Raw genomic sequence first — 12,653 nt, 5'->3', positions numbered from 1 at the left:
TTCTCTTCTGTATGGTACTCTGTTCCTACAGGAAGGACTACAGCAAATCCAACACTGACATATTTGATATAAGAACATATTTCAATATTAAATATGCCAACTACATCTTAGCTTATAGAGAAAACAATGGATAAATTTTTACAAAGATAGCAGATAGCACTTTTGCTTCATCATGGGGCTTTGAGGAGGAATGGTTGTTTCTCTATTGTAGAACCTAAATCGCCCAATAGAAAAGAATCAGCCAAATTAAAAAGAGGACTGAATTCATATAAAATCAGCTAAATAGACAAGAGGAGTAAATTTTATACTCTATTTTCTGTGGAATTAGTAAAGATATACCCAAACTAGCTACTTTCCAGATTTGGTAACTACTCTAAGAATAAAGCCTCTCTCTTTCTCTTTCTCTTTTTTTTTCCTCTTTCTATTTTTCTCTAACACACATGCCTATATAGACACCATAGAGACAGACAGAAATATACCCCACATACACACATACTTTCAAACATACAGATTTTGTCTCTTGATCATCAGAGAGTTTCCACGATAAATATAAGATCCTAAAGATTTCCCCGGTGGCACAGTCAGTAAAGAATCTGCCTGAAATGCAGGAGATGTGGGGCTTGATCTCTAGGTCAGGAAGATCCCCTGGAGGAGGCATGGCAACCCACTTCATTATACTTGCCTGGAGAATCCCATGGACAGAAGAGCCTGATGGGCTACAGTCCATGGATTCGCAAAGAGTCAGACACGACTGAAGCGACTGAGCACACAAAGAGACCTTCATCCTTGATTGTGGAGAGAAAACTTCTTTCCTAAAGCTCCCTGGTCAGCCTAGATGTGTCAAGGCAGGAGCCCAATACTGGTCCAGCATTAGTTGCAGCCAGATTCCTTCGTCCCACCCTAAACCATGCTCTCCTGTTTCCAAATGAAATCTGGCACCAAACTTATGCACTGGTGGTCAGAATATCCCTGCTTTCCTCAGCTCCTCTTACACAATGTTTATTGGTATTTATAAATTTTTATTTTATCTCCTTTCCCTCCAGGATTTTAAGCAATCAATGATCCTCCTTAAAAAGTGTGATCAAATCATCTCACAATGTATTTAGAGATGGCCATGAAGGGTTCAATTTACTTAAGTACTAATGAATAGAACTAAACTATATCTATGGGAATTGAGTTCTTAAGACTGAATATTTATATTTGCTATAAAACAGACACAAATGTGCTTTTAAAAGTAAAGGATAATAGGTAGTCTGAAATCCGGAAAAGGCAATGGCACCCCAGTCCAGTACTCTTGCCTGGAAAATCCCATGGGTAGAGGAGCCTGGTAGGCTGCAGTCAATGGGGTTGCTAGGAGTCGGACACGACTGAGTGACTTCACTTTCACTTTTCACTTTCATGCATTGGAGACAGAAATGGCAACCCACTCCAGTATTCTTGCCTGGAGTAATCCCAGGGATGGGGAGCCCGGCGGGCTGCAGTCTGTAGGGTCACACAGAGTCAGACATGACTGAAGCGACTTAGCAGCAGCAGCAGCAGTCTGAAATCATTTTTATTTTTTCTAGGATTTCTATTACTCTAGGACTCATACTGTAAGTATTTTTATTTTGTTTTGTTTGAGTGATCTGAGTGAGCAATTACATATTCAAAGAGAAAAGGAATAAAATGAAGAAATGAAGAGAAATTTGGTTGGACACTTGGACCCCTCTAATAGAGAAGGACCATTTCTCCATGAATTTTGAAGATGCTAATGCCACAAAGAGTCATATCAGCATCACACTTCTATTCTGGAGCATGTGATAAAATCAGAGTTTTTCTTTTGTCAAAAATGTAGAGTTGTAAGGCTATGGTGTATAGAGAAAGCACTTTATTGACTTGTAATTTTATGGAATTTTGTATTGTTTTTTTATAAAATGACACAAAGTTGGCTCCATAAGCCATGACAAAAGCAGTATCTGCTTACACTGAAGATGTAAAACAAAACTATGACCATAAATACATTGTAATCACCCCAAAATTCCAAAGAATGAAAAACACTAACATTTTGCCAATTTTTGTTACTTACCAATCTTATAACTAGGATTTGGATCATTAAGTAAAATTCAAAATTTAAAGAAACTGTCCATCTTTGATGAGTAGAGGGTTTCTTTTTCCCTTCATAGACAAAGCCACAAGAGGAAAAGCTAGAGAAACATTGATTTTAAATAATATAACTTTAGATTGATTTGATATCTCAAGAGATATTGTTTTGGCCCTTGAATCCTTGTGGATTAGACTGTTTCACATTACGATAAATAGGGTTTTTTTTTCCAAATGCCTTTCTTTGCATTTGTTGGGCCATCATTCCATAAGAATTTTTACTTAGCCCAAAATTAAATTCCCAGTTAAATAACTATGACACTCTTGGTTAAAAAATTCCTTGTTCTGGGAATTATTTAGCTGTACTGTATTGGGTTTTGTTTTCTTTGATTTCTTCTTTAAATTCAAGGTGGAAAAAGTGGGCTTTAAACCCCAAAAGGATAATTCTCTGGTGAGGTTCATCATCTCTTTGATGACTCTTGTCTGGTGATTAGGGCCATCACAAAGAAGTTCTGGGGCTTCTTTGCTCTGGGAATGATTTGAGACTTACTTCTAGATAAACAGCTTGCTAATTAAGCTTCTTCCCTTTGGGACCTAGCAGACTGCAGGCTCCTAGTCAAGAATGGATGGTCTCTCACCTGGTCTGATTCAGAGACTTTCTCTCTTTTCAGAGATTTCTGCCTTTGTCTCTCTTATCCTTTTGTTGTTGTTGTTCAGTTGCTCAGTCATGTCGGACTCTTTGTGACCCCATTCCCATAGCATGTCAGGTTTCCCTGTTCTTCACCATTTCCTGGAGCTTGCTCAAACTCATGTCCATTGAGTTGGTGATGCCATCCAACCATTTCATCCTCTGTCATCACCTCCTCCTCCTGCCTTCAGTCTTTTCCAGCATCAGAGTCTTTTCCAATGAGTCAGCTCTTCACATCAGGTGGCCAAAGAATTGGAGCCTCAGCTTCAGGATCAGACCTTCAAATGAATATGCAGGGTTGATTTCCTTTAGGAATGACTGGTTGGATCTTCTTGAAGTCCAAAGGACTCTCAAGAGTCTTCTCCAATACCGCAGGTCAAAAGCATCAATTCTTCAGCATTCAGCCTTATTTCTGGTCCAACTCTCACATCCATACAGGACTACTGGAAAAACCATAGCTTTGAATAAATGGACCGTTGTCAGCAAAGTAATGTCTTTGCTTTTCAATATATAGACAACTTACCCTTTCAAATTATAATGTAATTGTATATTTATTTACATGAAAATAGAAACATGAATGAAATAATTGGGATAGAGAGCAACCATATACACAATTTAAAAATATATTCTCATTAAAGTTGAAGATATATGAAAGTTGAATCTGAATGAACTCCAACAATATTTCTCAGCTCCTAAATCTGTGTTGCAATGACAGGTATTGCAAAAAAAAAAAAAAATTAAAGCAGTTTAAATCTTTGCTGTATTTAAAACTTTAGTATAGCATATACAATAAAATTTTACTTAAAACACATGTGCACACACCCACATGCACACACCAATTCTTAAAATCTTACTCCATAAACAACAAAAACAAGAAATAACTTGATTAAAAAGAGGGTAAAGGGCTCATATGGACATTCTACAAAGAAAATACAACAAGCATATAAAAAGATGGCCAATATCACTAATCATTAGGGAAATTCAAATCAAATTCACCATGAGATATCACCTCACAACCAAAGGAAAAAAGAAAAAAAATGTGGAGGAACTGGAACCATTGTGCATTGTTGGTGGGAATTCTAAAATGGTATAGCCACAATGGAAAAAACAGTACAGAGATTCTTCAAAAAATTTAAAAATAAAATTACTGTATGATTCAGCAATTCTACTTCTGAGTATACACCTCAAAGGATCCTGAATATTCATATTTATAGAATGTTAACAGCAGCATTATTCAAAATAAGTAGCAGGTGAAAGTTATTTAAGTGTCCATTGATGATGAATGGATAGTCAAAATGTGATGTATACATACATGGAGCATTACTCACACTTAAAAAAGGGAAAGGAATTGACACAGATGGATGCTTCTAGGTGGGTGAAACTTGAGACTGTGTTAAGTGATTTAAGAAGCCACAAAAGACAAATAATGCACTAATCAAATTATATGAAGTTTTTAGAGTAGTGAAATGATAGAAAAAGAAGGTAGAATTGTGGTTGCCAGGGGCTGAGGAAGGGGAAAATAGGTAGCTGTTTAATGAATATAGAGTTTCCTTTTGCTATATGAAAAAGTTGCAAAGTTTGGTTGCACAATTGCATGAATATACTTAACACTATCGAATTGTATACTTAAAATGGTTAAGATGGTAAATTTAAGCTTTTGGGGATGGGTGAATTTAACTCAGATGACCATTATATCTACTACTTCGGGCAGGAATCCCTCAGAAGAAATGGAGTGGCCATCATGGTCAACAAAAGAGTCCAAAATGCAGTACTCGGATGCAATCTCAAACACGACAGAATGATCCCTGTTCGTTTCCAAGGCAAACCAATCAATATCACAGTAATCCAAGTCTATGCCCCAACCGGTGACGCTGAAGAAGCTGAAGTTGAACGGTTCTATGAAGACCTACAAGACCTTTTAGAACTAACACCCAAAAAAGATGTCCTTTTCATTATAGGGGACTGGAATGCAAAAGTAGGAAGTCAAGAAACACCTGAAGTAACAGGCAAATTTGGCCTTGGAATATGGAATGAAGTAGGGCAAAGACTAATAGAGTTTTGCCAAGAAAATGCACTGGTCATAACAAACACCCTCTTCCAACAACACAAGAGAAGACTCTATACACGGACATCACCATATGGTCAACACCAAAATCAGATTGATTATATTCTTTGCAGCCAAAGATGGAGAAGCTCTATACAGTCAGCAAAAACAAGACCAGGAGCTGACTGTGGCTCAGACCATGCATTATTGCCAAATTCAGACTTAAATTGAAGAAAGTAGGGAAAACCACTAGACCCTTCAGGTATGACCTAAATCAAATCCCTTATGATTATACAGTGGAAGTGAGAAATAGATTTAAGGGACTAGATCTGATGGATAGAGTGCCTGATGAGCTATGGAATGAGGTTTGTGACATTGTACAGGAGACAGGGATCAAGACCATCCCCATGGTAAAGAAGTGCAAAAAAGCAAAATGGTTGTCTGGGGAGACCTTACAAATAGCTGTGAAAAGAAGAGAAGTGAAAAGCAAAGGAGAAAAGGAAAGATATAAACATCTGAATGCAGAGTTCCAAAGAATAGCAAGAAGAGATAAGAAAGCCTTCTTCAGCAATCAATGCAAAGAAATAGAGGAAAACAACAGAATGGGAAAGACTAGAGATCTCTTCAAGAAAATCAGAGATACCAAGGGAACATTTCATGCAAAGATGGGCTCGATAAAGAATAGAAATGGTATGGACCTAACAGAAGCAGAAGATATTAAGAAGAGATGGCAAGAATACACAGAAGAACTGTACAAAAAAGACTTTCATGATCCAGATAATCACGATGGTGTGATCACTGACCTAGGGCCAGACATCCTGGAATGTGAAGTCAAGTGGGCCTTAGCAAGCATCACTACGAACAAAGCTAGTGGAGGTGATGGAATTCCAGTTGAGCTATTCCAAATCCTGAAAGATGCTGTGAAAGTGCTGCACTCAATATGCCAGCAAATTTGGAAAACTCAGCAGTGGCCTCAGGACTGGAAAAGGTTTGTTTTCATTCCAATCCCAAAGAAAGGCAATGCCAAAGAATGCTCAAACTACCACACAATTGCACTCATCTCACAGGTTAGTAAAGTAATGCTTAAAATTCTCCAAGCCAGGCTTCAGCAATATGTGAACCATGAACTTCCTGATGTTCAAGCTGGTTTTAGAAAGGCAGAGGAACCACAGATCAAATTGCCAACATCTGCTGGATCATGGAAAAAGCAATAGAGATCCAGAAAAACATCTATTTCTGCTTTATTGACTGTGCCAAAGCCTTTGACTGTGTGGATCACAATAAACTGCGGAAAATTCTGAAAGAGATGGGAATACCAGACCACCTGATCTGCCTCTTGAGAAATTTGTATGCAGGTCAGGAAGCAACAGTTAGAACTGGACATGGAACAACAGACTGGTTCCAAATAGTAAAAGGAGTACATCAAGGCTGTATATTGTCACCCTGTTTATTTAACTTATATGCAGAGTACATCATGCCAAAATCACTGCAGATGGTGACTGCAGCCATGAAATTAAAAAACACTTACTCCTTGGAAGGAAAGTTATGACCTACCTAGATAGCATATTCAAAAGCAGAGACATTACTTTGCCAACAAAGGTTCGTCTAGTCAAGGCTGTGGTTTTTCCAGTGGTCATGTATGGATGTGAGAGTTGGACTGTGAAGAAGGCTGAGTGCCGAAGAATTGATGCTTTTGAACTGTGGTGTTGGAGAAGACTCTTGAGAGTCCCTTGGACTGTAAGGAGATCCAACCAGTCCATTCTAAAGGAGATCAGCCCTGGAATGTCTGGAAGGAATGATGCTAAAGCTGAAACTCCAGTACTTTGGCCACCTCATGCGAAGAGTTGACTTACTGGAAAAGACTCTGATGCTGGGAGGTATTGGGGGCAGGAGGAGAAGGGGACGACAGAGGATGAGGTGGCTGGATGGCATCACTGACTCGATGGACGTGAGTCTGAGTGAACTCCTGGAGTTGGTGATGGACAGGGAGGCCTGGCGTGCTGCGATTCACGGGGTCTCAAAGAGTCAGACACAACTGAGCGACTGATCTGATCTGATTGCTTTTCCACTATTTAAAATGAGGTTCATTTGTTATGGACATGTACACACTGCTCTATTTAAAATAGAGTAGAAGTCTTCTTTTTATTTATTTATTTTATATTGGATTATAACTGATTAACAATGTTGTGATAGTTTTAGGTGAACAGTGAAGGAATTCAGCCATACATATACACATGGGGGTGGTGGTGGATGATTTGGGAGAATGGCATTAAAATATGTATAATATCATATAAGAAATGAATCGCCAGTTCAGGTTTGATGCAGGATACAGGAAGCTTGGGGCTGATGCACTGGGATGACCCAGAGGGATGGAATGGGGAGGGAGGTGGGAGGGGGGTTCAGGATGGGGAACACGTGTACACCCGTGCCGGATGCATGTTGATGTATGCCAAAACCAATACAATATTGTAAAGTAAAATAATAATAATAAAAGAAGCCTCCTTATCTGGCTCTCACATATCCTGCAATTTTTTAGTTTGCTAGTTCTCTTCTTTTTCTTATAACTTCATCTACTCTTGAACCCACTCAAATTGCTGTTAAATTGTTGAATACCTCAGTTTGCTGTGGGCAGAGAAGTGAAGTGAAGTGTAGTGGCTCAGTCATGTCCTACTCTTTGCGACCCCATGCCAGGCAAGAATACTGGAGTGGGCTGCCATTTCTTTCTCCAGGGCATCTCCAGGGATCAAACCTGGGTCTCCTGCATTGCAGACAGACACTTTGCCATTTGAGCCACCAGGGATAGAGAAGAGTCTGAGAAATGCAACCTTAGGTAGGCTTCAGGGGATCTGCCTGGAGTTATCATTTGTGTCCTTACTCCTTACCAGACAGGTGTAATTCAATTGCTTTACATGTTATATCTCGTTTATCTACAAAAAAAATGCTGAGATCACTTTAAAGAAGGTGAAACAAGGCTTAGGGATATTGGGTAGATTTCTGTAAATTACAGCTTGTGCATAGAATTAGGATTCCATCTCAAATCTTCATGCAGCTCTACTCAATATAGCAGTTTTGCCAAAATTTTGAAAATAAACATATGACCTTCTACATACACACACCAAAACATCTTACCTCAGCTTTTTTTCCTTTCAATATCTCTGACATATGAGTGTTAGTCACTCAGTCGTTTCTGACTCTTCAATCCCATGGACTGTAGCATGCTAGTCTCATCTGTCCATGGAATTCTCCAGGCAAGAATACTGGAGTGGGTTGCCATTCTCTTCTCCAGATGTATGAGAGTATTCTCATATTATTTCTTATTCCTACCTTCAAACCCTGCAAACACCCCTCCTGTTTTTATCCCTTCTTTTTCTTCTACAAGTAAACTTACAAGTAAAAAATTAAACTTCTATAAGTTACTCCGTGTCTTTTCTTTTTATTTATTTATCCTTCCTAGCCCTAACTCTAAACACACTTTTATAGACCAAGGTTAATTCAGTGGTGTTTATTTCCTAGTCAAAAACATGTTTATCTTTTTTTATTTATACAGCCTGTACAGGTTTTTCAAGTAGGTCATCATGCTCCAAAGTATTAAAGATAATCAAAGATAAATAGGATGGTAGAATTATTAACATTTTTACAACATTTTTTTAAATAATTTGGGGTATTTATAGATTGAGGGCAGGAAGGGGACGGCAGAGGATGAGAGGGTTGGATGGCATCACTGACTCAATGGACATGAGTTTGGGTAAACTCCGGGAGTTAGTGATGGACAGAGAGGCCTGGCATGCTGCAGGTTCATGGTGTCATAAAAAGTAGGACACGACTGAGCAACTGATAGATTTATTTGGCTGAGCTGGGTCTTCATGGCTGCTCTAGCTTTTCTCTCATCGTGGTTAGCAGGGGCTACTCTCTAATTGCAGTGGTCAGGCTTCTCAAGATGGTGGCTTCTCTTGTTGCAGAGCATGAGCTCTAGGGAATGTGGGCTTGAGTAGCTGTGGTGCACAGGCTCAGTGGTTGTGACCCCGGGGCTCAAGAGCACTGACTCAGTAGCTGTGGTGCACAGGCTTGGTTGCCTCACACCACGTGGAATCATTGGACCAGGGATCCAACCTTGTGTCTCCTGCATTGGCAGGCAGAGTCTTTACCACTGAGCTAGCAGGGAAGCCTTAGAATTATCAACTTTTACATCTTTTTTAGGGGCTTCCCTGGTGGCTCAGAAGGTAAAGCATCTGCCTGCAATGGGGGAGACCTGGGTTCGATCCCTGGAGCGGGAAGTTCCCCTGGAGAAGGGAATGGCAACCCACTCCAGTATTCTTGCCTGGAGAATCCCATGGATGGAGAGGCCTGGTAGGCTACAGTCCACAGGGTCACAAAGAGTCGGACATGACTGAGCAACTTCACTTCACTTCACTTGACCAGGGAAGTCCTAGAATTATCAACTTTTACATCTTTTTAGCATTAGTTAGATGTGCAACAAAAATAATGTGTACTTTTTAAATAGAAATTCTAGATGTACTTGGAATAATGTAACTACCTCAGTGGTCTTTAAACCCTGAAATCTGATGATCAGAAACTTTAGGGCCAAAAGTTCTAAAGAGAACAAATTCCAGTTCCTTTGGAGTAAACTCCATGATTTGGGGCAAATAAAGTTCTTAGATCCTAACTTTCCTTATCTGTAGAAAACTTCATGAGAGTTTTAAAAGGTTTAAATAAGACTGTCTAGTACTCTTTTCCTTTCAGATAAACTCTTAAGTGTTTTGAGCAGAGGGGCTATAATTAACCACTCTGCCCTCCTTAAACTTTCTGACTCTTGGAAAATAATTAATGCCCTGCCTGATATGATTGGGACTCAGTATTTGTGCAAATAAATGGATCCATGTATACATAAATAAGCAAGTTAATGAATGTTTTCAATAATGACTTTGAAATCTATCCCCCCAAATACTTATTGAGTATTCTAGGCATTTAGACATTTGAACAGATATCAAGTACTAAAAGACACACACTTCAAGTTATAGCTAAAAGTTCTTTTGACTTATCAGCATGTTTCCTACCACTTCTCTCCTAACAACAGGCCTTTATCTCCCCTATACTTTTGAGAACTTTCAATCTCTATCCCATTGCATCCTGTACCCTGGCTACAGAGCTGGGCAGGTGATTCAGCCAAGGAAATCAGATTTGAATCTGGAACTGAGGCTCCCAGAAGCAATGGGCAGCTGAGGCTGAATCACCTGATGGCAGGGCCCTGAGGATGTGCCACAAGTTCTTACTGCTGAGGAGCTGCCCTAGTTCCTAGCCTTCCATAAGCCTAGTTTTTCATCAATTTCATTAATTTTCTGAGCTGACCCGTTACTAGTCCTTGTAATAAATCAATCTTATTGACACAAAGAATAAAATAATTATTTGATTAAAACAACACATACACATGAAAAAACAGTAAATATATAATGTACCTATAAATATGTGATATATGTGCCAACTGGGGTCACAAAGAGTCGGACATGACTGAGCGACTGAACTGAACTGAACTGAACTGAATATCATTCCACTGAAGTATATTTTACAAAAATTATCATAAAAAGATTTCCTGTTTAATCAGTTTCCTCCTCTCTCTTTCTGTCCATTGCTAAGGGCTAATTATATTAATTCCCTTGTTTAATAAGGTCCCTGACTTGTGGGATTAGTACCCAAAGGAAGATCAAGGTTACTAAAGCTTGTTTGGGAATCATTGCAGTTCCTATAGTCAGAGAAGAAATTACTATAAGAGAGAAAAACACACTGAGATTTTTGACATTCTATTTGAAAGTAATCAGAAAAGAGCACTCTGGGAGGTCTACCAGCAGACTGCAAAAGCTGATGGGAATTCAGCAGGACAGGACTGCTTCCTTCTCCTGCAGAAGGAGAAAAAAGCAACAATCAACTCAATAGCATCAGTTATGTTGCCTCGTAAGTGCCCAAATTTTATCCTTAATTTAAAAAAGCAATAATTTGACTCTCACCCTCTCCTTCTCAGTGCAATCACCAACATAAAAGTAAAGTAAAAATAAAAATAGAGCTAGAGCTAGTTAGGGTCTTAGAATTGAAGTGTTGATCTATGATTTGAAGACCTCACTGTGTTGAAAAAGTTAAAACAAGTTGAAAAAGATATGAGAAATATTTAAAAGATGAAAATTGGAAAGGAGCCTCTACTATGCCTACCTCTGGGCTGTCTGCTGTCATAAAGTTTTTGCTTAGCTGCTCTGTCATGTCTGACTCTTTTCGACCCCATGGACTGTAGCCCTCTAGGCTCCTCTGTCCTTGGGATTCCCAGGCAAGAATACAAGAGTGGGTTGTCATTTCCTTCTTCAGGGGATCTTCTCAATCCAGGGATCGAACTCACTTCTCCTGCATTGCAGGCAGATTCTACACCACTGAGTCACTGGGGAAGCACTTACTAGACCCTCAATATTCTTGGCAGGATTTCTTATTCTTATTTTCAACATCATCTTTATATTTAAACAGAGGTGGTGGTTGTTGTTGTTTAGTTGCTAAGTCGTGTCAGACTCTTTTGCTGTCCCATGGACTGCAGCATTCTTGGCTCCTCTGTCTTTTACTAACTCCCAGAGTTTGCTCAAATCCAAGCCTATTGAGTTGGTCATGCTATCTAACCATCTCATACTTTGCCCACCCCCTTATCCTTTTGCCTTCAATCTTTCCCAGCATCAGGGTCTTTCCCAAGGAGTCAGCTCTTCATTCAGGTGCCAAAGAATTGGACCTTCAGATTAGCAACAGTCCTCCCAATGAATATTCAGGGTTGATTTCCTGTAGGAGTGAATGGTGATGAATGTATCAGCATTGCGTCTGTCACAGTCAGCCTCCACATTCATGCTTCCCTGTCTTTTGTCTCCCCTAGACCTTCCTCCCAGGAACATGAGGAACCACACAGAGCTGAATGAGTTCATCCTACTGGGAATGCCTCAGACACAGGGACTGGAGACTGTGCTCCTTGGCATCTTCTTGTTCATTTACCCCTTGACCCTGCTGGGCAATTTGCTCATTCTTCTAGCAATTGTCTCCTCCTCAACTCTTCACACTCCCATGTACTTCTTCTTGGGACTCCTCTCGATTTTGGACATGCTGTTCCCCTCTGTCACCTGTCCCAAGATGCTATTCTATCTCTCTGGCCAGAGCCGAGCCATATCTTATAAGGGATGTGCTGTTCAGCTCTTCTTTTATCATTTCCTGGGTTCTATGGAAGGCTGCCTCTATTCTGTGATGGCTTATGATCGTTTTGTTGCCATCTGTCACCCACTGAGATATATGATCATCATGAGACCTGGAGTCTGTGTTGGTTTGGTCTTGGCAGCCTGGTTGCTAAGTTATCTTCATGCCACCGTCTTGATAGCCTTTGTCTTTCAGCTACCCTACTGTGGCCCCAATCGGGTGGACCACTTCTTCTGTGACATTCCTGCTGTCTTACCCCTGGCTTGTGCTGATAGCTCCCTGGCCCGGAGAGTGAGTTCCACTAATGTTGGCTTTCTGGTTTTAATGTTTTGGTTGTGTGTTTGTGTCTCCTACACACGCATTGGGATTGCCATTTTGAGGATCCGTTCGGCAGAGGGCAGGCAGAAAGCTTTCTCTACCTGCAGTGCCCACCTCACTGCCATTCTCTGTGCCTTTGGACCTGTAATCATTGTCTATCTGCAGCCCACACCCAATCCCTTGCTAGGTGCCACAGTGCAAATATTAAATAATACTGTCTCACCCATGCTGAACTCTTTAATCTATTCCTTAAGGAACAAGGAAGTGAAAAGATCCCTAAAAATGGTTTTCTACAATGTGGTATTTACTGCTCTGAAATAA

At 40.0% G+C, this 12,653-nt stretch overlaps 1 protein-coding gene across 1 annotated transcript; it reads left to right on the top strand.

The window, feature by feature from the left end:
* Positions 1–11,720: 11,720 nt before the first annotated feature.
* LOC109554025 (olfactory receptor 10N1-like) lies at positions 11,721–12,653 on the top strand. Its single transcript, XM_019954335.2, has one exon. It carries the CDS (start codon positions 11,721–11,723, stop codon positions 12,651–12,653), a length of 933 nt encoding a protein of 310 aa, XP_019809894.2.

This window comes from Bos indicus, chromosome 29 (assembly GCF_029378745.1).
Source record: "Bos indicus isolate NIAB-ARS_2022 breed Sahiwal x Tharparkar chromosome 29, NIAB-ARS_B.indTharparkar_mat_pri_1.0, whole genome shotgun sequence".
Classification (NCBI taxonomy): Eukaryota; Metazoa; Chordata; class Mammalia; order Artiodactyla; family Bovidae; genus Bos; species Bos indicus.
The sequence above is the reverse complement of the archived record's forward strand: the minus strand, read 5'-3'. Positions and strand labels throughout refer to the sequence as shown.

Excerpts from the sequence above, each read along its gene's own strand:
- LOC109554025 (XM_019954335.2), top strand. The coding sequence starts at position 11,721 with ATGAGGAACCACACAGAGCTGAATGAGTTCATCCTACTGGGAATGCCT.